The 24,647-nt window shown below is 34.1% G+C and overlaps 2 protein-coding genes and 1 pseudogene across 4 annotated transcripts; 2 read left to right on the top strand and 1 right to left on the bottom strand.

The window, feature by feature from the left end:
• Window positions 1–4,560: 4,560 nt before the first annotated feature.
• On the bottom strand, window positions 4,561–9,850 carry LOC145574350 (aspartic proteinase-like). 2 transcript variants are annotated; one of them, XM_081632119.1, is made up of 13 exons: window positions 9,709–9,850; window positions 7,998–8,371; window positions 7,848–7,908; window positions 7,561–7,768; window positions 7,244–7,412; window positions 7,096–7,135; window positions 6,870–6,934; window positions 6,402–6,515; window positions 6,260–6,312; window positions 5,667–5,823; window positions 5,442–5,561; window positions 4,942–5,030; window positions 4,561–4,857 (listed from the first exon to the last, which is right to left on the bottom strand). In XM_081632119.1, the coding sequence occupies exons 2-13, from the start codon at window positions 8,346–8,348 to the stop codon at window positions 4,773–4,775; spliced, it is 1,512 nt and encodes a 503-aa protein (XP_081488245.1). In that variant the 5' UTR covers window positions 8,349–8,371; window positions 9,709–9,850; the 3' UTR covers window positions 4,561–4,772. The 2 variants fall into 2 exon arrangements, with proteins under 2 accessions (XP_081488245.1, XP_081488244.1); XM_081632118.1 differs by having other exon boundaries at window positions 7,998–8,363; window positions 9,709–9,838.
• A 6,019-nt stretch (window positions 9,851–15,869) lies between these two features.
• Window positions 15,870–18,289, top strand: LOC145576063 (uncharacterized). Its single transcript, XM_081633852.1, has 3 exons — window positions 15,870–15,993; window positions 16,567–16,785; window positions 17,914–18,289. Exons 2-3 carry the CDS (start codon window positions 16,638–16,640, stop codon window positions 18,048–18,050), a joined length of 285 nt encoding a protein of 94 aa, XP_081489978.1. The 5' UTR covers window positions 15,870–15,993; window positions 16,567–16,637; the 3' UTR covers window positions 18,051–18,289.
• A 1,499-nt stretch (window positions 18,290–19,788) lies between these two features.
• LOC145574348 (putative L-cysteine desulfhydrase, chloroplastic pseudogene) lies at window positions 19,789–24,002 on the top strand (annotated as a pseudogene). Its single transcript, XR_014098046.1, has 2 exons — window positions 19,789–21,289; window positions 23,551–24,002. The product of XR_014098046.1 is annotated as a putative L-cysteine desulfhydrase, chloroplastic pseudogene (transcript).
• The last annotated feature ends 645 nt before the right edge of the window (window positions 24,003–24,647 follow it).

Here is a 24,647-nt window from a genome sequence, read left to right as displayed (position 1 = left end):
ATTTTATTTTCGAACAGTTATACGAAATTTGTTTCATGGAAAACTATTATGAAATATATTTGACACTGTATGATGTTCAGTTCAGTATGTTCTAAATTTCTACAATGTTTTTCCGAATCGGCCACATTCCACATGAGCATAAACATTTCTTAAATTCTACTTTTAAAAGTTTGAAATATTTAAAAAGTGCAATTATTCCAAGTCTGTTGTGAATTTTCAATATAATAAAATAGGAAATCAAACACATTAATTTTAATTAAACTGATCAAGCACGCAATATTGAATCACAATAAATATATCAGAGGTTTTTCAGTGTGGCAGGCCACATGGTGCGGCAAGGATTACTTGTAGGGTGTTACTGGTTTTGTCAAAGGATACTTGTAGGTGTTACTTGTATTTTAGGGTTACTTGTAGGTGTTACTTGTATTCTGAGTAACCACTACAAGTAACCCCGGACCAAACCCACATACTAAACCAGTATCACCTAACCAAAACCAGTAAGACCATATAAATACAAAAATTTGTATAAATATATATATTTCAAATATTAACAAAATTAAATAATTTGATTTCATTTGAATAATTTTTAACTTATCGATAAACTTATAATTCATCAATCTATATAAAAATTAACAAAAACAATCCGTTTTTAACCAATCATTCACAACGCAATTATTTTTACCAATAAGATCTTTATTACTCATCACAATAGCATCCATACAAACCTACATAACTTGACTTCATCAAACAGTCATCTAGTAAATCACAACCCTAATTACCTTCATTCTTAAAAAAATTTCTTATTTAACTTTTTTTTATTATGAAGTAGATTAAGAAAATCATAATCCTCAAAAGTTTTTCGAAATAACTTAATAACATTAATTCGATCTTTCACACTCTATCCGACCACCAAGGATTAGTTTCAATTCCTATTCAAATATCATTCTCTAGAATACTATCACTTAACGCAAATATAAATATATCATACAGAGTATTAATTAGTATCACTTGATATTATCTTTTTAATATTATTTTTGTTAGATTATATTATTAAGAAAGATTATTATTGTTGTAATCTTCTACTTATGCACCATCTAAGTTATGCCTTCTCCATTTAACATTTTTAAAGATATTAGATAAAACAATATGCTAATTCACTCAAATAAGTTTTAATATGGAGTAAATATGTGGTTAGTTGCCAAAAAAAAAAAGTTTTAATACAATTTTAAAACTTGTATGTTTTCAACTAATGAAAATACTAATTGATTATCCAATCTATTGATAATACATTTTCTTTAGATGAAATTATAGGTTATATAGTTGGCCTTTGTAGGTGATAGTAGCAAGTGGCTTAATATGATGATAGCATTCACCTTGTTATCTTTATGCAATAAAATGTAAAGGACAAGTGTATGATAAGTCACATCTTCAAATTTCCTACCCCGTTAACTTGTATAGCCCTTGGCTCATTTGAACCAAGAAAAACATGTATAAAAAATATAGACATAAATCTTGATTATAGAGCATTTAGTATAAAATTTTTTTAAAAAAAATAAAAAATTGTAACCATAGCCTATTGATAAGTAGTATATTGTGCGTGTTTTTAGAGTCCATTTAGGTAGTTTTTGAGTCTAGAATAGTTGTTCATAGCTTATTTAAGCTTGATTTGATTTGGTTGCAATCATATTATGCTTTTATGGGTAGTTTTGTTGTTTTTGATGTATTTCAGGATAAACGAGACTAATTTGGATGGTCACAAGAGTTTGTTACGATGAAGGAGTAGTATCCCATGTCCGCCCTGGCAGGGCAACATTACCCTGGCAGCCAGGGCGAAAGAAGAAGAAGAGATTAGCAAAGTAGTACATAGATGTTTCTTACCCCCATCGCCTTGGCTGGCAGACCGGGCAGGTGAGATTATCAACATTATAAGATTCGAAAGTAAAAAAATCTACTTGTTGCTTCTCACGCCCGACCCAGGCGGAGATGCCCTGGCTGCCTGGGAAGAGTTTTGCGAAGTGTATTTTCACTATTTTTCGGGTTTCTTATTTTAAGGGATATAAATACCCTTTGTAAACCCCGACTGAACGGACTTAAAGCCTGTTCTGATTTACTGAACTGAACTGAATATTTTATGAGAGAGGGAAATTAAGAACTGCACTGAACTGAACTGAACTGAACTTATTGGAGCTGAACTGAATTGAACTTATTGGAGCTGAACTGAAAATAAGTTGAAGAGAACCGACCCTTAGTTATAATTTTCCAGCTTTTAAATCTTCATTAGAACCCTAATATTCTCTCTAGATCTAGATTAATTTGCACTTTCAAGTTTTGATCTTTGTTCATCAACAATTGGTACTTTTCTTCATTCAAATAATTGGTATTCATTTTTTCTTCTTCTTTTGCTTTTATTTACTTATTAATCATGTTTTCTTCATTGAATATCGTTTTTGTTTCCATTATATGCGTGAGTAGTCTCTTAATCCGGGATCTTGCGGATCCCGAATATGATTGATGCCTGAATTAAATCTTTAAATTCTCCAATAATAATCCTAATTGGCATGCTTAATTGATTGTGCTTATGCTAATACTAGATTAGTTAATTAGTGTTGTTATTTTTCCTTTGTTTTAATCGCAACGAGAGTTGGGTTTTAACGGAATTGAATAGATTAATTAAGGGTTTGAAGTTCATCATGAGAATAGTTGAATGAATGGTTAGGAATCTAGGTAATATGCTTAATGTCTCTAATTTGCATGACTCCATGAGAATAGGTATGATTGTGATTAGAGAAGCCATTGATAACTCGAGAGAAACCTTTGGTATTATCAAGGGATTGCTTTTCCTCTTGTTAGATTTATATATATTGGGCGTAGAATTATTATTGCACTAGGTTAGGTCCCGTGCCATGCACGGTAATATTCAATAACTGTTTTTAAAATTAACACTATATGAAAAAATTCTATTAAGAATAATCAATATGTGTTGTTCTTCGCAAATCTTATTGAAGTATCCATAGAGTATTAATTGATTGAAATTCTAATCATAAATTATTCAAGGAAATGACAAAAATATGTATTTCCTAAAAAAAAAAAATACTCCATATGTCACAAATTATGTTAAGATTTTTATTTTTATTTTTATTTTTATTTTTATTTTTTTATGCTTAAGTTATAGTTGTCAATATGTTTTTTTTGGGAAAATTATATCAATTTTTTTTTAATCAAATCTTCTACGAAGTATTATACTTTGTATGTAACTATTACGTATATGTAGAAAGGTTTAATTTATTTCTTAAATAGATTTATTTTTTTTTAAAAAAAAAAAAAAAAAACTAAGAACGCATCATAAGATGACACGTGTCATTGTTGGTGTGTCTTTTAGTATATAACTTATTGATGATTGATTGTATTCGTGGTAATGCTTCATCTTAGATGTCTTTAGTATTTGATTTATCATACTCCCTCTGTCCCCGAATGATAGTCACTTTTGCCATTTTTAGTGACCCAAAATGTTAGTCATATTTGCTTTTTTCAAGTACCATTAATATTATTTTTTTTATCAAAATTCTCTAACTTTTACAAAAATATTTGTGCAAATTTAACTTTCCCATGTAAATTTTAATTTTCCATGTACTTTAATTACTTTCTCTCTCTACTTTTTTACATACCCAATGTAAATTTACTTTTTCGATGTACTTTCTTTAATTCTCCTTAATTTCCGTGATTTTTCTTCAAAAGTGACTATCATTTGGGGACGGAGGGAGTATTATTTAGTTTAATCGTCATTCTTGATATTTAGTTTTTAATTCTCAGTTATTTGATTTGGTTACTTGCTTAGTAGTACTTGAGTCAATTTAAAGTTGATCATAGTCTCTTGGGATCCGACCCTTACTTGCCTATCTACATAGTTTTGGTCTAGTTAGGTTTATTTTTGTTAGGTACGCGACACGCCTATCACCTATAGTATCATTTAGTTAGTATTTCAACAAGTACATTTATACTTGATTTTTTATTAATTGCTGTGACAATTTGATTAAGCACTTTCTTAACATTTTTTACCATTAATATCTTAAGTTATGCTTTTATAAAATTTATAGTAAAATATAAATTAAAAACTAATACTACGTATATTGAGATCAAACTCAATAACTAAAAAAAACTTATATAGCAGTCACTAGTCAGTATTAGTATACGAAATTAGGAATGAGGTAAATAGTTGAAAGGATTTAGCTATTTATCAGGTATTATTAACTTGATGAACCCAAACTTCACCTCTAAAGCTTACACTTTTTTAGGCTTTGGCCAAAATTTGACTCTTCAATCTTTAGGTTAGCTAAAAGTGTAAATATTAAAGTATTTAACCATAGCTCCACACCAATTGTTGGAGATAGTGCTACTCAGACAGTCAGCAAGCAGCAGCTAGAATCGACTTGCCTTCAAAAATGTGTAGGCGAAGAACAAATTAAGGCGATAGGGGGGGGGGGGGGGCTTCAGCGCTCCTGCTCGGATGAAACCAACATATAACCTATTTTTGCTCAAAAAAATGAGCAGCAACTTGCCAACTTATGATAAGTGGTGCCATTTATTGGTGTCAGCAGACTAAATTTGCATCAAACTGCATTGATTTATGTTACATGAAAGGGTGCAGAACACCAGCAGCACATAATAACTATAAGTGCTGTATTCTCCCATCCTTAGTTTACAACATCTAAACAACCACTAATACTATTACACAGCTATAATAACATGTAACAAGCAGGGATTCGGTAAGCCAATCAAGCAGCTTCAGCAAAACCTAACTGAAGATTACCGTAGTCAAAGACAGTGTGATAAGCTCCCATGAAAATATCTCCAAGGATCCTGCAAAAGAATAAGCAGATCATTGTAAGAAAGAAGCAATGGAAAGTCCATGCATTGTTGTATGATGATCTAAGCAAAGCATACCACAGAGGACCCCTGGGAGGAGCCACATCAAATGCCATGAATCCGCTAAGACAGACAGTTGCAAAACCTTCTCCGGTTTTCATGATGTACTGCGAGTTCAGAATATGGTGTCAGTGATGAGTTTAGGACTTCATATGTCAGTGTTTCTTAATAAAATCATAGAAATACATCAACCATTCAACATCTTTAGGCCAATTTACACGAAACAAGACCTTATCATATTCTCCTAGTAATCAATGCTAAATTTTGATTACAAGCTCTCACCACTCCAGTATGAAATGCTGTATCTAGTACAATTAAATACCGATTGACAAGACAAAATTGCCATTGTTTGAGGTTGGGAAATTTTAGACAATTGTTGCTGACATATATATATACAAGTTGTCCCACATTAAAGGTGCCATTAATTTTGTCAACAAAATTGATAGGTCACCATTAGTTGGGTTTATGTGTTAAATTTTTAAGAAAATTAAAAGATAAAAGTACAAACGAAACCAAACCTGTTCAGGAGTTAGGTTGAAAGCTTTATTAGCAATTGTGAACGTCACATTTGGCAAGAGAGGGATGCTGTCGCAGTCGATAACTGATTCTTGGTTTGGACTTGGCAGGCTATTGCAAAGCTGCACAAGTAAATATTTTGTTCAGAGTCAAGTCTTGTAAAAAGGTAATAATGGATAGTGAGGCAGATTAATACTTCAGCAAACGGTTTGTCAGGAACACATTACCTTGTTCACATAGTTGAGTACAGACTCCTTGGTCACTTCTTCTCTCAATTGGTTCCTAATCCAAACCACAGTCATCTGACATGCAGTGCAGAATAAGGGATTTAAACTTGAGACATCCTTCTCGTTCTCTCTTTCTACAACTGATTCAATACCAGCACTGAAAATAAAAATGGTTCAATATGATGAGGACTCATTAATTTAAAGAGTTAACTGTCCTAACTGAAGGAATTTATCTTTCTAAATTCTTCTACTTAAAAGGCTTAATCATACGAATCTGATATTGTGACTGGAAAGTTTGCAAAGACAAATGATACCAATAGTGTCTGTCATCTGAAGGGATGCTCATTAAGTGGATTCTCATGGTTTTGGCAGATCAGAAAAAAAGAAACAGTAAAAGGGTAAAACAGTTCCAAACTTGTCAACAATCTTTCTAAGATTTCTTTTTATCGTGAGGTCAATAGTGCTCAGGGAGTCACAAACAGCAGTGATGTAAATAATAATCAATCCCAGGTCTTGTGCATCCTAACTTAAGTTTGATGCTGATAATAAGTAGTGAGTAAAAGTCATGAATATGTTGGTTGAAATATCCTAACCTGTTTTGCATGGTGCACAGGTTAAGCTGAGAGCATACTTTATTTGGATCTACCTGCACAACCAATGCTCCAATTAGGAATGTTTTCAGGTTATAAGAAATTCTCCAAACCAAGTTAAATAGAAGGGAAACGGTGAACAAACCCCTGCCACCAAAAGATCCCAAATCATATCTCCATACTGAGCCACAATGTCTTTGCATTCGTTGCTTATAACACCTTCAGCCCCAATCGCATGGTTGATTTCAGTAACAACATGCTAAAATAAATAGACTCATGAGGGAAACTGATTCAACAAAAAAATAGCAGCAATAAAAGTTTCTGAAGGAGATTTAGATTAAGTGGGGGAAGGAAAGCAATAACCATAAGAGTTTAACCAAGACATAATAAAGGCTACTCCCCCCCAGTCCAGTATTCAAGATATCTACTTTTTGTAGGGAGATGATGGAGAGTGAAAAGGCAGGAACAAAATATATTAGTATGGGTCCTGAGTTAATAAAAAAGTAGAAAGAATCAAACAGCCAAAAGTAGATGGCTTAAATATAAAAATTCAAAATGGAAGATGTTATTTTAGATATGGGACAAAGGGATACTTTAGAGCAAAATATATTACCGTTGGTCCTGCAAGTAGTGATGTTCCTGAGTCTACAATAGCAGCACAGCCCTTATCACAGAAACCTGAAGAAATGAACCATAGAGTTTACCACGATGCTAAAATATTTGAACATTCAAGAACGATAATAGTAGGAAGAACTCTTTCTCCCAAAATTTCCTTTTAACCCACTAGACGTGTAAAAAACTAATTGTACCATATGGATCATAGCATCATTTGAACTTACCTGTTGAGTAGTTTCCAATCAAGAAATCTCCCATATCAAACTGAAATGACGAAATGGAAGTGCACGTATTAAAAACAATCAAGTATACATGGCATAAGTCATCATTAAAAGAAATATGTAATGAATCTCAGTTATTTTTCTCTCTTACCTGCCAGTAACCTTTCTCAGTTAATGGCACGTAAGTATGCTTTCCCTTGTAATGTTTCTCATCAACTCCTCCAAAGACTAATTCCCCGCCAACTTCTGCTGTTGTGTCTCTATTGAGCCAGAATGAGAAAACTGGGTCTTTTACGAGTTCTTGTTCCACCATATTATACCTACATCGAATTTTGTAATCAAGACATCCAGTAACCCACCAGAAGAACGAGAAAGAAACGCTATTTTTGGCTAATCCAATTTAAGACATGGGAGCTTAGTGTCGAAGGCATTAGTCTGTAGTTTAATAGAGGTTGGCTTGCAGCTTACCATACAGGAGTAGCATTTCCAACTGAAATTTCTTGAAACCCAAGCCCAAATATGCCATCAAATTTTGCAAGTAGAAAGGAGATACTTCCTTCTCTAGTTGCTTCTATGAAAATCTGATCCTTAACAACTTGGTCTCCAACTTGTACATCATCCTGACTGAAGAAACCAGAGATAGAACCCGAACCATACTTAATATGGCAAGATTTACCTATAATAAAATATCTGTCAGACAAATGATGTACGTACTGAATGGGACAAACTTGGACACTATGAAACATCAAAAATACCAATGGCAGTGTATGTCCTTGACTTCCTAGCACTGTACTTGGAATGGAAATAGCAAGGAATCTGCATGATTATAGTGACATGTCATAGTTCAGAAGTGTTATAATAATAGTAGTAGACTTGCAGTAGTATTACTTATCTTCAATACTTACAGAGAACAAGCATTTCGATGATGGAACCCAAAGGTTAGAACTTCCTGTATCAAATATCACAGAAAATTTTTGTGGAGGTGTACCAATACTAATCTCTCCGTAGTACTGAGCACCCAAGTAATCCTTCAAATACACAATGTCTGGATCTGGACTGCCATAACGAGATTGAAGTGGATTCCTAGCTTCTCGATCCAATTCCAACTTCCTTCCAATTCTCATTGCATTTAAAGTATCACGATCAAGAGCACGCCTCTTTAAAGCCATTCTCATCAAGGCTTCAGTGGATGGAAAAAGGTAAGGGCTTATGAAAGCCAAACAACAGAGAGCTACTAGTAGCTTCTTGAGACCCATTGTTGGAGTAAACTCCTAGAAACCTGGAAAAAAAAAAGGTTTTAGCATTCAGATTAGAACAAACCATAGCAAATTTCTGAATATGTATGAGCACGACAGACAAATGTATAATATGGAGTATATGCTTTGCATAGCAAATTTTTCGAAACCTCATATCCATCAGCCCACCAATGAAACAAGTAAAAACCCAAAGCCATCAAGAAATGAGTACAGCTAATTCATCATAATCATTAAAACCTTCATAATTCATCACAACCATAGCAAATTTCTGAATATGTATGAGCGCGACAGACAAATGTATAATATCGAATATATGCTTTGGACAATCAAATGTATGAGCTTTGATTCTTATGTTAACCAACCTCAACAGAAAATTAGATACCGGAAAGAAACACATAGAAGCGGAAATTGGCATTACCAGCAATTTTTTGCAACCTCATATCCATCAGCATACAAATTGTAATAAAGGCTCCAAGGACTAAAAATCAGCCCACCAATGAAACAACTCAAAACCCCAAACCATCAAGTAATTTGAACAGCTAATTCATCATACTCATTAAAACCTTCAGAATTCATCACAATCATTAAAACATTTTGCCCTTTACAGAACATTTCCTGATCACCTCCCTTAGATACACCACGTGGCTATGCAACCCTCTCGCAACCAGAGCAACTTACACACTACAGTCTACAAGTCCAAGTAACAAAAAGAGGAAGAGGTCATGGAATTTGACCATTCACAGTAATGAGTTCAAAGTTCTGACTCCATATAACTCAGGGTTTCAGTGTTCAATTCTTATATGCCCTTTGTTCAATTCCTAAACCGAAAAAAAAAAAAAAAAAAAAAATCTTTGTAAAAAAATCCCTAATCGTATTTGAATTAGTCAATGAAATTGAACAATTTCCAACTATTTACCTATTCACACTTCACAAGAATCACAACAATAATACTACACCATTTACCTAGATCAAATTAAGAATGAAAATTCTGAGAAATTACTTATCATATTTCAAATGAACTTCACCCCTACAAAGTATAAGTTATTAAAATTCGATAATATTACAAGTATATTTTTGGGGTTGAAATATTGAAAAACACAAGCTTTCTGAATTTCTGGATATTTTCACACAAACCCAATAAAAAGGAAAAAATAATTATTACATGAAAAAGCCATGAAAAGCTAATAATCGAGTAATAAAGTTAAACCTAATGATCTTAATCAATAATTGCGAGCTATAATTCATTTAAACATGATCAAATATACTTATAGAAAAAGAAAAGAAAAAAAAAAAAAAAAAAAAAAAAGATTCAAAGGAAAAATGAACAAAATTATTTGAAAGGGTAAAAAAGGTATAATACCTTCCTCAGCTAATCAGCTTGCAACAAGCTCTCCAAAGTTGTCTAAAAAATCCAGGAAAATGGGAAAGAATCAAAGAAGGAAGAAGAGAAATGATATCCTTTTGATTGTCTTTCTTCCTCTGTCTTAAAAAGAGCGGAAATAGTCAATAACTCTACTATTATACTTGTATTGGGTCCCACTTCCGAAATTTCCCCCTTTTTTTTTCTTTTTTTTTTTCTTTTTTTTTTTTTTTTTTTTGTAGAGCCTTGTTTCTTGTGGTAATTTTGTCTATTTGACACCTTATCTATTTTTATTCGTTCAATTGTTGTAACGATAAAAGAATCCAAATTTATTAGATTATATTACAATGTTACAATAATCATTTATGAGTTTTTTTTTTTTTTTTAACAAACTATGTGGATAATTCTATTAAATTATCTTAAAACAATATTTTAGTTGCCTTTTAATTAGTGAATAGAGCTAGTACTCAATATTGGTACGACTTTAAGGGTCTGTTCGGCATTAACTTTTAAGGTATCTGTTAGCTTTTAGACCTATTCAAAACACTACCTTAAAATAATATTAATGTTTGGTGAATTAGTGTTTTAACTAGATGTTAGAGGTAGAGGTAGCTTTTAAGTAGCTGTTGTTGAAAGCTAAAAAAGATAGCTTTTGAAATTGTAAAGTAACGTTCAACCCTTTTTTTTTTTTTTTTTTTCCTAATGAACTTTTTTTTTCTTTTCTTTTTGACTCAGTATTATTTGTTTCGGTCAACCATAATATCAAAATTTTCTATTCCATATCCTTTTTTTTTTTTTTTTTTTTTGTTTCCTTTCATTATGAGGAGTATTTTTTTTTCTATCTTATTTTTAAATTGATTATTTATTAGCAATATATGTTATACTATATAATATTTGAAATTATCAAACATATGATACATAACACGTCACACTAACTATATCTATAGTTTCAATCGCTACTTTTACCGAACACTCATAATATGAACCGCTACCTTGACAGCTAATCTCTAACAGCTACTACTTGACAGCTCACAGCTACCTCTACAGCTCACGGCTACTCAAAAGCTAACAGCCAACAACTACAGCTAGTTTTGCTGAACAGACCCTAAGTGATCAAATGATAATGTAACTTTCTTCATTGTATTAGAATATTATTCTATTAGACGTATTAGTCAAATGTTCATGTGAGTTCTTTAATAATTTTTAAAAAATAATAATGATTCTTGTGAGATATCTTATCAATTTACTCTTCAATCTAAAGATATTTAATTAATATCGATGCCAACAACGATATTATGGAGTACTCTTCTTGAAAATACTATGGCCTCTCATTTTTACTATATTTAAGCACATTTTTATCTATTAATATCTTTGATAATGCAGTTTATAAAAAATATAAATGTTCTAAAGTTATACATAGATTAAAATTTATTAAATCACGTTTTTTTTTTTTTATCATATACTCATATTTTTTTATATATATAATTATATACTCTTTTAGTTCCTTTTTGTTGTCTCATTTTTATTTTATCTTTTAACACATTTTTCAATTCGTATATTAGAACAATAATTCACCTAAGCCTTATAAAAATAATAAATACATAATGAATGTTTTTTTTTTTCTCTTCTCATATTATGAATTATGAAATGGTTTTTAAAATTAAAGTTTGTTTCTTTTCAAATTGAAGATTTAAAATAAAGGAAAATGAGTACTATCCACATAGAAATTGAAACAATAAATAATACTTCGCACGAAGTACTTCAGAAGTAGTAATAACACTATCAAAGCTAAGGAAGATAATCCATGAGAATCACGAGGGACAGTGTTAATGGTCCCATTAGTAACGAACGATTTACGAACATGAGGAAGCAACGTGGAACTTTCTTTATTCCTACTTTCTAGTTTTGCTTTGCCTTTCTTAATTTGATCTTTTTATTTTTGGTGGGTAATTCATAATTCAATAGAAAGATTGCAAGATATTTTGTCCCCTTACGCTTTATTTGGATAACAAACTAGGAAGGAAAGGTAAGGAAGGGAGAAATTAAAAGAAGGGAAGGGGGGGAGATAAATTCCATTTTCCCTTCAAATCTCTCCAACTTTAGTGAGATTATGTTTATCAATAATGGAGGAAAAATTGATCACACTCTCTCCTTTCATGAGAAAGTCCTAATACAACACAGTTAGACACAACTATTGAGAATGTTCAGTATACTATATTACCTCTCAGTATTACTCTCAAAATGTCACTATCAAAATATCACTATTTACAAAGTTATCATTGTTATGTATTTGCTTGTGTCTAACGGTGATGTATTAGGATTTTCTCCGCCTTTCAATCCTTTACCCAAATAAGAGAATTTGTTCCCTTCATTTTCTTTTTTCTTTTTTTCCTTTCATTTACTACTATCTAAAATAAAGTGTAAAAGTGTCTTTTTTATTTACAAAGATAGCTATAACATATAGTGACATAAATTTAGGGGTTGTTTGGTTGACTAAATAAAAAAGGTGAAGTGAAAAATCATGGGATTTTGTAATTTGGATAGTTGTTTGGTTGACACAAAAAAACAAAAATGGGAGAACTTGAAATTCATGGGAATTTCCACATCCCACAAAATATAGGAAGTAAATTACCTAGCCCACCGTTGGTCATTCAAAATTCATGGGATTTCCAACTTCCCATTGCACAACCAAACAAGTTAAAGAAATATATAGGAATTTTATTTGGGAAATAATTTCCCATGAAATACAACTTACTACGGAAATTTATTTCCCGTATCAACCAAAGGGACCGTAGTTTAATTTTGATCCTGAGCCAACTCAAAATATCAGATATAAACAAAATATGTTTATGTCACCAATTCTTCCTCTAAAGCACAAGCAAATACAGTTATACAGTCTTCTTCATCCATGAAGGCCACTAACGTCGTTCATCCACCATACACATAACTATTTTCTTCTCTCTCCTCCCCTCCCATAGCCATGTCGACGATCGACTATTTATATAAACTGGTTGGCCAGCCTGTTGAACAAAAGACATCCTACAAAGTATGTAAAGTGGGCCCTATTAACCCCTTAGGAAAAGGCATTTGCTCTTGCAGTTGAAGACGATGAAGCAAACTTTTTTTTTTTTAAACTGCAAATTAAACAAAACTAATGCACATAATGACATTAACATTTCCTAAAAGCTTCAAGTTTACATTTCAATTAGTTTCAACCAAACCAAATTTATTTATTTTTTTTTTTTTCAATCAACTAATATCAACTCCAATAGTTGTAGATAGAGGCTTGCTTGTAGTTTTAAATAATCCTTTACTACTAGCTTGAATTGACGCTAGAAAATGCAATTATTTTGGCCAAGCAAATTAGTTTTGCAAACTAAATATAATAAATAAATTGAATTATAGAAAAGTTAATTAAAAAATTGGGATTCATTATAATAGTAGGCAATTTTTTTTTTTTTTTAAACCATAATAGTAAGCTACTTTAGCCGGTGGTGGGGCTGGGCCGGTGCAAGGTAGGCGACGGAATAGGGCCCTCCAAAAAAAGGCTCCGAAAATTAGTATATACTCCCTTCATTTTTAAATACTTGCTCCATTTCTATTTTTTGCACTATTCATTTGTTCTTCTTTGGCTAATGTTTGTGATTTATACATAAGAAAAAAATATAGCCTTGTGGGTACTTGTTGGAATCGTTTCAATGAATAGATTATTAATTTTTAATTGTTAGAATTTATATTAAAGATAAGCATCGGCATACATGCCCAAGAGAAATGAAGCAAGTATTTAAAAACGAAGGGAGTATACAATTTCTTTCACTGGCGTGTTCGGCGTTAGCTTTTGGCGTGTTCGGCAAAATATAGCTGTGAAGGTAGCTGTTAACTGTGAATGTAGCTGTTAGCCGTGTAGGTAGTTGTTAGCTGTTAGCTGTGAATATAGATAATTTAAGGTTGAGTGTTCTTTAAAGTAGAGGTTGACTACCTGTTACATATAAAAATCAATATTTTATTTTTAAAAGTATAGATTAAATTTTCAACAGCTACCTCAAAAGCTATCTTTACTTTCAAAAGCTAATAATACTAACTTTTCATAAAAGCTACTTCTACCACTAAAAGCTACCCTAACAACTACTTTGCCAAACGCTAACATTTTTTGTTAAGTAGTGGTTTAACCAAGTCAAACCACTAAAAGCTACCTAAAAGCTAAAAAACACTAGTTAGATCAATGGTCATGTTATATTTATGATAATTTTAAGACTAGGGTTCAAAACTCAATTGAGTCTATTTGAACAGGACCCCCAAAATTGTAGGCATTTCTAGTCCCACCCCTGACTTTAGCTAGTCATTAAAGCTCAAGGTAACAAAATTGACAATTAATAACTTTAAAAACTTATGATGACAATTAGTTTGCCATTAGAGTTACTTTAATAAAACTCTACCTTTAAACATGGGTTCTTGTTCGTATATTACAATTACTATACAATATCACTTTATAATAAGGCATTTAAGAATGGATTGCAGTATTGCACTACCATGAGACATGAGTATTGACATAATTTTTTTTTTCTTCACAAACTTACTTATAAAACCTGAAAACCATTATATCCCCCATCCTAGAATTATTGACATAATCAAACTTGAAATACGGAGTACATGCCAGATACATTAGTTGACTTAAGATATATATAATTAATAAATTAAATATTAGTGTAAAATATTAAAAAAAAAAAAAAAGTTAACGTTGTGAAAATTCATATTAATACCTACTTAGATCCTGTTCACTTCACCTTAAAAAAAATAATATTCAGTAAAAATAAGTTCAGTTCTGTAAAAATAATTTTGATTCAGTAAAAATTAGTACAGTTAAAAAAGAAATCTAATAGAAAATCAGTAAAAATAATTTCAGTTAAGTAAAATTAATTTCAATTCAATAATATTAATTAAAGTTCAGTAAAAATAATTTAATTTAAATAAAAATAATTTTTAATCCATAAAAATAATTTTACTTTAGCAATAGAGCAGTTAATGGGCGGGACGGCCCACTAAGCCTTCCCAACCCGGCCCGCAAAAAGGGCGGGCTTGGACAACCTTTTTGAAAAAAAATTGGATATTTGGGCGGGCTAGGCCCGACCCATTAAAATAAATGGACGGGTATGGACGAAAAAATATGTATTGCGGGCTAGCCTGCCCAACCCGTTTATTAATATAATAATAATATTTTAATAATTTTATTTAGTTAGTAATTATGACAAACTTTGTGTACTTTAGAAAATAAATACAAAGAGACTATATGGAACTATAAGTTTTTATGAGTTACAATTATTTATTTTAATTTTATATTTTATCATTAACACTTACTCCCTCCATCCCCCCAATTGATAGTCCCTTATGGGCATTTTTTACGGGAATTAATAAACACAAATAAGAATAGTAAAAGTACATTGAAAAAGTAAATTGACATTGGGTATGCAAAAAAGTAGAGAGAGAGAGAGAGTAATAAAAGTACATGGGAAAACAAAATTTATATGGGAAATTTAAATTTACACAAATATTGTTGCAAATTGAAGGGAATTTTCGTAAAAAATTAATATTAGTGGTTGTTGAAAAAAGCAAATGGAGTGAACATTTTGGGACTAAAATTTGCCTATAAGGGAGAAAGTATTAAATAAGTTTTTTTCTTCATATATTTATAAAATATGTCATAATTTCAACCTTTTTGTTAATTTCTATTATCATTTGTGAACAAAAAATTTTAAGACAATTCTACCAAAATAATTTTAGCAAAGGTAAATAATTAAAAAAAGATTAATTAGTATTATAAAAAATTTTAAAAAAATTTAAGGCCCGTTAGCTCATGGGCAAGCCCGGCCCGTTTAATAAGCGGGTATGGACAAAGTATCAAGCCCGCATAAAAGGGTTCGGGTTTGCTACATAAAGCCCGTTGGACAAAAAAATAAGCATAAGCTCGCCCCGCTACCCGTTCAAGCCCGCAAATGATCACCTCTATTTAGCAATAATAAGGTAAAGTAAACGGAGCCTTATATAAAAACATACGGAGTATTTCTATACAAAATTTGCTTTTAATAAGTTAGCATAACATGAGGTCAAAGTTAGTATATAAACCGTGATTAAAAAGTCAAAGGTGTATAATGGACTATCAAATGGGCCTTACGAGTTCATTCTATACACCGTGGTCTTGATCGGTATCGGGTATTGCTTCCCATTTATTTTCCACTCCCCACACTCTCTCTATGTCCAGTTCTCCATTTGTTGAGATCATTTCTGGAGGTAGAGCTTCTTCTCATTTCAGATTTTGTTGAGATCATGTCTTTTTCCTGTAATCAATTTGCATTTTTAGTTGCATGCACTTCATATTTCCTTTTCTATAATTTGCAATTACAGAGGACATATTCTTTGATTGAGAATCTGGTGTATAATTTATTAATTTTACTAGTGTATTGCTAATTGAATGATCAATCTTGATTTTAGGATGAAAGAAATGAATCTAGCATAGGTAATGAGGTGTTAACTCTATGGTTGTAAACTTATAATCTGTGCTATTCCGAATTATTGAAAGGTGAGGTTTTGTAGAATGCACGACAGGTGTTCGATGAAATTCCCCAGTGGAAAATGAAATTATGTGAATATGAATATAGTGGCAATTGCTTCTGTTAATTTCAATGAAGTCGTATTATTAAGGAAATATTAGGTTACACAACATAGATTTTAATTGGAAATTCATGTAGCTGACCTTAATTATTGGTTGGTGATTAATTTAGTATGATGTTTGATTGTTTGTTTTAGTCTAGCAATCTTAAAGTGGACATTTTTTTGATGGGGAGATGTATAATGCATGATCAGGTACCTCAAAAGACAAAATTTTGAATGAACAAATCAATTGACGAGTTGGGATTAAAAGAATTGATTAGTTGATGGCGTTGAGACGAGCACTTGGTTGGTCTGATGGTGAGCTGATGCGATCAGATGCAAAGCCATGTTCAAGGTTAATGAGACAGACAGCTGGTATTTTTACAGTTGGTGGAGCATTGGGTTTCTGGGTTTTGTGTAGATTGCACTATGGTACGTTTGTTTTGTGTTCAAATGTCTTGTTAAGCTTCCTCTAAAGTATAAGTTGTATAACTACTACGTACGTCATATATGCTTATTGCTTTGTGGAATAGGACATATATCCATTTTGGACTTGTTAATCACTTTTCTGTCTTGCCCCAATTTAGAATGTCAAGGAATTATGGGTAGCTCAAATTGCGTGTATTGCATTCTGTTGAATCTGATAGCATTGCATCACTGATATACAAAGATATACTAGGAAAATCTGCATTGCATCACATATATGCGAAGAGAAACTACCATGACAATGGCTAACTTGCAACAAACTGTACATATCAGCAAACACATACCTTCTAGATAGCTAGCTAACTACTATAATGTCAGCCATATACAAAAAATACAATCTTGTTACCACCCCTTCAAGCTACGATTAAGGAGGTTGAGAGACAATTTTGATGTTGGTCAGCTCCCAAGGATTTGGTCCTGAAGTCGGCTAGTTGCAGTGTAGATTTCACAAGAAAAGTGTTGCTAGACTTGGACATTGTCTCTACCTTAGTGTCGGTCAATCTTGAGCAGCTTTGTTCATTTATAAGATATGTAGTTGTCAGCAATGTGTATTGTTAAAGAACAAATTAATAGGTATAGGAAGGTTCAATCTACAAATTATGCGTTGATCCTTCAAGCCAAGCAACCTCACTAAATGTCTGACTTATCTTTCTGTGAAAACTCTTTGAGACATTGTTTTGCCTTTGGGTTTTCAAAAGATTTTCAAATAAATCAATAAACCAGTGACTAGTGGCCGTAGTAGGTGACCTTTCAGAAAGTAACAAATGACACCAGTCAGATCACTTTACTCTGAAATCTGAACTAAGAATGAGTAGGGTAACAAGCCAAGATTATGTGATCCTGAAAGGTATCTTAAGGCAAGTTCATAATTTTAAAACAAATGATTGTCTATATGTTGAGGAGATATGGGTTTTGATTTATTTGTTTACTTTAGTAATTTTGTAAGATAAAGCAATGCTGTCCTGGTGTTTAGCACAATCCTGTTTCGTCTTTTTTTTGTACCTAAGCAATTCCCAGAAATTTCCTATGACCTGTTTGTTTCTTTCACTCATTTGGTTTATTCATGGCTGTCAGGACCAAGAGTTACAATTCCTAGAAGTCTCAGATGGGCAGCTTGTGGATCTGTTTCTGTTAGCTCAACCACAGCTCTTCTGGTCCGCCTTTTCAGTCCAGAATGCGAACCCCAGAACATCGTAGCTTACGACAACTAAACCGACAGTTTCACTTCACTTCCATGTTCATAGGGACTTATTGTTGATAATTGAGCCATGGCTCAAGAGTTGATGATATGGGAAATCATCAAAATACTTGTAAATGTTATGAGTCCATGAATTTCAGCATATGTTTTTGTATGGGGTTGGGTTTCAGTTGCTACTTGCTAGTAATTGAAATTGGAACTCAATTTATTGCTTGTAAAATTCACAATAGTGTATAATCTTTCTGACTCTAAGAGGTGTAAATTTGATTGGAAGTCCTATGCGGTAGTCCTAGAAAGGCTAGAATGGTCATCGACGAGAGCTATTGGGTCACTCAACAGGAGGCATAGAGCTACTGAGCTAGCGAATTCTTCATGCTGTTGTTATCTGGCAAAGGACACTTGATAAAGCAAAGGAAAGAGAGCGAGCAATGGCCATATTGATTAAAAGGAAAAAGGGATAGATAGATAGCTAAATTCCAAAATGACACGGCATGAGATTATTAAAAAACATGCACTCAGGTCTCAGCACTCGTGAAACCCAAATCCAATATGCAAAAGACGCCCCATTCAAAGTGAATATAAAGGGAGTCGTTAAAGCATTGTGCACGACGTTTGGAAGTAACAAGAGGTACAAGTGGGGGGTTCATAAATCGGTCCGGATTGAAAAAATGGACTGAACCACCTTGGATCGACCTCGGACTGGACCGAATTATTCGGTCTGGTCTTCTTTTTCCAGTTTTTGGTCCGGTTCGGTCCAAAACTCTATAAAAACCGGTCTTGAAGTGGATCGATTTTTTGATTAAAAATATACGTAAAATCTTAAATAATGGTTAAGATTATCCTTAATAAGTTTAGACAACTTTAATGTTATGAGTTTTTTTGTACTAAACATACAAAAAAAGGTTTCAAATTATAGTTTTTCCTTTACTTTTTTTCAAGTTTTCCATATAAATAATAAAAAATTTAGAATTCTTTTTAAAAAAATTCTTAATTCGGTCCAAAGCGGTCCGGTCCAGGTTTTGGACCGATTCTTTCGGTCCGGTTGGGTTTGGTCTCAGCTTAATCGGTCCGGTTTTCGGTTCTTAAAATTCTAATTTTCGGTCTTCGGTCCGGTCTTGGACCGATGAACAGCCCTAGGTAGAAGTGTACAACTTCATACGAGTAGACGAGTAGTAGCTAGGACATGATCTGCTCTCGTCACCTTATTTAAGATATTTATTTTTTTAAATTTTTTTTTTTACCCTACTCCATAGTTTTGCAAGGTACACATACTTGAGATTATACTTATGTAGACTAATTTTTCACTTAACATATTTCAACAACGGGAAGTCTACTTCTCTAACACTCTAAGGGACTATTCTATTCAGTTTAATTTCATTTTAGTTCAGCTCCAATCAGTTTAGTTTACTTCAACTTTAATCAGTTTACTTCAACTCTAATCAGTTTACTTCAGTTCAGTTCAGTTCAATTCCTAATTTCCTTCTCTCATAAACAATTCATTTCAATTCATTACAGCTCTAATCAGTTCAATTTAGTAAATCAGAACATACCCTAGGTAACCATTGATTCATTGAATATGAAAATTGGAAAGTATATACTACACCGTACTTTTTAATTTTGTTTGAAAAAAAAAGAAAAGGATCTCGATATTTGGGTTCGGATCCAAACCTAGATCCCAACTCCCAAACCCCCAACCCAAGCTCAAATCCATTTTCTCTCTCCTCTACCGCCGGCCACTCTTTCCCGTCTGACGTGTCCACCTTCTCCATTATCTTATCACCTCCCATTTTCTCTCTCCTCCCATCTCTTTCATGGCTTCCACTCTCTCACTCTCTCTTCCTCTTCCCTAATCTCCCCCCATTTTCTCTCTCCTCCCTTCTCCCATGGCTTCCAACTCCTCCGAAAATGGGTCCCACCCCAAAAAACCCAAACTCAATCACCAACAACAAACCCTAATTTCCCCCTCCGAAATCGCCGCCGAATTCTCCCACCATGATCCCACCATTGCTCGCATCAACAATGGCAGTTTTGGGTGTTGCCCTTCCGCCGTCATCGCCGCCCAACGCCGCTGGCAGCTCCTCTTCCTCCGACAACCCGATTTGTTCTACTTCTCTCTCCTCCGACCTGGGATCGATTCTTCTCGTCGTCTTCTTCTTCCATTGATCAACGCTTCTCGTCTCGATGAAATCTCCCTCGTTGATAACGCCACCACTGCTACCGCCGTTGTTCTTCAGTACGTCTCACGCGCCTTCTCTGAACGACGGTTTTCTCCCGGTGATGCTGCTGTTATGCTTCATTACGCTTATGGGTCAGTGAAGAAATCCGTGCATGCGTATGTCACACGCGCCGGTGGGCATGTCATTGAGGTACCTCTTCCTTTTCCGGTTTTCGATAGCGGTGAGATTGTTAGGGAGTTTAGGAATGCGTTGAATTTGGCTAAGTTGGAGAATCGTAGGGTTAGATTGGCTGTTATTGATCATATTACTTCTATGCCTTGTGTTGTTTTGCCTGTTAAAGAGTTAGTTAAGATTTGTAGGGAAGAAGGGGTTGATCAGGTTTTTGTTGATGGGGCTCATGCAATTGGGTGTTTAAAGATTGATATGGAAGAAATTGGGGCTGATTTTTATACTAGTAATTTGCATAAATGGTTCTTTTGCCCGCCTTCGGTTGCGTTTTTGTATTGCAGGAAGAAGGAGAGGAAGGAACAGGAAGAAGGGGTGGAGTATGATGATGTGCATCATCCTGTTGTTTCGCACGAGTATGGGAACGGGTTGCCTGTGGAGAGTGCGTGGATTGGGACCCGGGATTATAGCTCCCAGCTTGTTGTGCCAGAGGTTTTGGAGTTTGTTAGTCGGTTTGAGGGTGGGATTGAAGGGATTATGAAGAGGAATCATGATAAGGTTATTGAGATGGGGGAGATGTTGGCGAAAGCTTGGGGGACTCAGTTGGGATGCTCCCCTGAAATGTGCGCGAGTATGGTTATGGTGGGGTTGCCTTCCTGTTTGGGGATTCAGAGTGATGACAATGTTATGAAGTTGAGGACTCATTTTAGGGAGAAGTTTGGCGTTGAGGTTCCGATTTATTTTAGGCCACCTAAGGATGGTGAGATTGGATGTTTGACTGGGTATGCTCGGATTTCTCATCAAATTTATAATACAGTTGATGATTACTATAAGTTCAGGGATGCGGTTAATCAACTGGTGCAAGATAGTTTTACCTGCGACAAACTCTATGGCTAGACAAGCCGACAAGGTGTGATTCTACTCTTTTCTTGAGCTTCTTACGAATTTTGTAGTTGCCAATTATTTTGTGCGCTGTATGGATATTGCTATTGTTATGAAGAGATAGAAGGGGGGAGCACCAAATCACCAAGTCTGTTATGATGTTAGTTGATTTGGTGTTCCCCCCCCCCCCCCCCCCCCCCCCCCCCCTCTCTGCCCTTTAATCTGTTGTTTTGGAGCAAGTTTTAAACTTTTACTGTTCTATTTTCCAACTTATACTCAAGTCTGAAGGTATCATGCCAGATTTGACTATGTGAATTGTCAGACCCTAGATAATTGCCAATCTTGCCATGATCCCATACTATAAGCATTACTTGAGTGCCTCTAACAAAGCTTCCAGCCGTGGAGTTGGAGGTGGCTATTGGGATCATATAATGCATCATGCACCAAATAAGTATGTAAAAACTGTTGATTGGAGTTGAGACATGTGGACACTGGTTCTTCCCCTGTAGTTTAACGAAGACAAGTTTTGATTTTTGAAAACGTTGCTTTTACTCATCAATTATATTCAATTTTATGTAACTGATATATACAAAAATATACTTGCATGTTAAGAGAGGCTTACTAGTAATCTATTCATTTCTTACTTCTAAGCATGTTATTGGAAGTTAGATTCTACTTGGCTGGTCTTGTTGAGATGTAGAAAAATGCTAATAGCAATTGGTGTCTGTTATCCAACATAATTTACGAAGAGAATGTAGGGTGTTTCTCTAAAAGAGCACAAGGGGCTATTTTGGTTCAACTTGAAGGAAAGATCCCCCCCCCCCCCCCCCCTTCTTCCCCTTCCCACTTCTTAGAGTGATTGGTGAGAGGGGAAAAGGGTTGCCATTGCGCTCCTCATACTATCTCCTGTGGCCTGTCTTCTCAGTTTTCAAAGATTCAAACCATGACTTCCACCATACCAATTTCTGCTGTAGTGTATTGCAACAGCACTGCCACCTCCCAACCTTGTTTTGAATCCGCCACAAGACTTTGAAGAAAAGCTTTTGCTGTCAAATTTGATAAAAAAAACTCCTAATTTGGAGCTTTCATGGTTAAATTTGATCACTTAAAGCCAGAGTTTGACCTTTTGAAGCTGGTATTCTCTCCCGCAAATCCTCTTTTATCTCGTACATGTGGAATTGCGTTATTGGTTGTGGGAAGTGCTGAAGTGGTGAAATGTGATTTTGGTAGCTGATCGTGAGCTGGTAGGTGGTTTCGAGCTTGGACAGTATTGGTAGATGTTTGTGGTTGTATTTTGGTAGGTGGCTGTCTGAGTGTGGTAAGTGTGTATTTGGTGGTGGTTGTAGGATAACATTGGGATTTTAAATTTGACGGGGTTTGAGATTGTATAGGCTGGTGGAGGCTGTTGATGACTGGGCTGAGGTTAGGACAGTGGTCAAGGGGTGGAGCCATGACAGGACTTTAGGGATTTTGAAAAACCCGGGGGGGGGGGGGGATGAAGGGATTTGGGGAAAGTCTTAAAATTTGAAATGGGAATATCTGGGGAAGGAATTCTTATTTCTTTGTAATTTTTTATTTTTATTTATTTTTTATTTTTTATATCAAACACCATCAAAGAGAAATGTTTCCTCATTGCAATCTTTCTTTATTGCTGGCAACAATGAGCAAGAGAGTGATATTATATCAAAATTTGAGCTGCAAATTTGGGACTTTACCTTGTGGTTATTGTCCATGAAGTACATTTGCTGACAGATAGACATACGATATGCTCCAACTTAACTGACGAGTTCTCCAGGTACATGACCAAATAGATTTCATACAACTGGTGACAATAAAATTTGCACAACACTGGTTAGGCATGTGCACCTAATTCAGCAATTAGTGGCATAGAGGCAATTTCTGATTCTAAGTAGAAACCAAAGCATGTAAATTGCTTTGTCCTGCTGGTTGCTGCTATCTGAGAAATTTTTGTTTGCTGTATGTTTTAGAAGCTGGCTCTAGTCATGTAAGGATTTTTCCTGTACTAATCTTTCCTTTGAGCCTCTGAATAATTGCTCCCAGATTAGTGTTTTTGAAAGTCTTTACACATGACTGGAAGAACATCTTGGATATGCTCTAGTTTGATGTCTGTAAATAGTGTTCTTATATGTAAATATTTTGGGATAAAGTTACCCTCTTTCACATTTTAATATATTGTTCAAATACTTTGCTTTTATGCTCTCTGATTAATAAAGTTGGAGTTCCAACATTACCGCATGTAACCTGGGTGATTTCTGTTTTTCTGTGTAGGTGAATGGTGAATATACATAAGCTTTCATGAGTAATTTGTATTTACCCCATGCCAAACTTTTCATTCTGCTCTCTGATCAGGACAAGGCTCAAGGTGTACTGAACTAGCGATGAATCCAATTGTATAGCGCTTTCAAGAGACAGATTAGTTAGCCCTGTTGAAGCCTTGAATGGTGCTCCTTGGCCCTGTTGAAGCATTGAATGGTGCTCTGCGGCCCTGTTTGATGCTCTGATGGCCTGAGTGGCTCATGTGGAGCTTGTGCTGAGTTGTGTAAATTAGCTGCTTTTTAGGACAATTTTATTTGCATTTTTTAGTCTACTAGTTTATTCTAGAGTAGACCAGTTCCTTAGGTCTGGCTTAATAATAAATTAAATTATCAGGTTAACTGCTGTAAGAATTTTGCATTTGTTACAATTTTCAGCTAATGTTATTGAAGAAATAACTATCAGCCACTTTTTAGTTATTCTTGTTGCCATGATTGAGCTGATCTCGGAGCAAAAAAAATTTTTTGGGGGGGGGGGGGGGTGATCAAGCAGGATCTGCAGAGAGTTGATTTATTATCACTGCAAGTCCTATTAATCATCAGAGGTAAAAGACACCAGGAAGAGCTGCTACTTGCTCCTGCATATAATCTTTCACTTAACGATGTGGCTAATCACAGAGCAAGGATACGAGTATAATGTTGGGTCGCCAAATTTCTTAACCATAACTTTCAGTCATAAAACTTTGCCCGACTTGAAATTCCAATCATTTAACATACTATCTTGTGTTAGTCGTATTACTAGTACTATCACGGTCACTCCTTTCCTCTAGAGCTCGAGCAGCCTGCTTATCATCGTTGCCTTATCCTGTATCCACCGTGCTATAACCACTACAGCCATTCAAAATTAATACTCAAGAATTTATGTCACAAATTCAAAAATAATTGGAAAAAATTTGTCAATCACAAATTCAAAAATAATTGGAAAAATTTGTCAATGGAACCATAACCTTATCTTTCGTATTGTGCAACTTTTTTGGTTAACATGAAGGGCCTTACCCCACTTGTGCAACTTTTTTGGAACCATAACCTTATCTTTCGTATTGTGCAACTTTT

The sequence above is a fragment of the Chenopodium album genome, chromosome 13, assembly GCF_948465745.1.
Source record: "Chenopodium album chromosome 13, dcCheAlbu1.1, whole genome shotgun sequence".
Lineage (NCBI taxonomy): Eukaryota > Viridiplantae > Streptophyta > Magnoliopsida > Caryophyllales > Amaranthaceae > Chenopodium > Chenopodium album.
The sequence above is the reverse complement of the archived record's forward strand: the minus strand, read 5'-3'. Positions and strand labels throughout refer to the sequence as shown.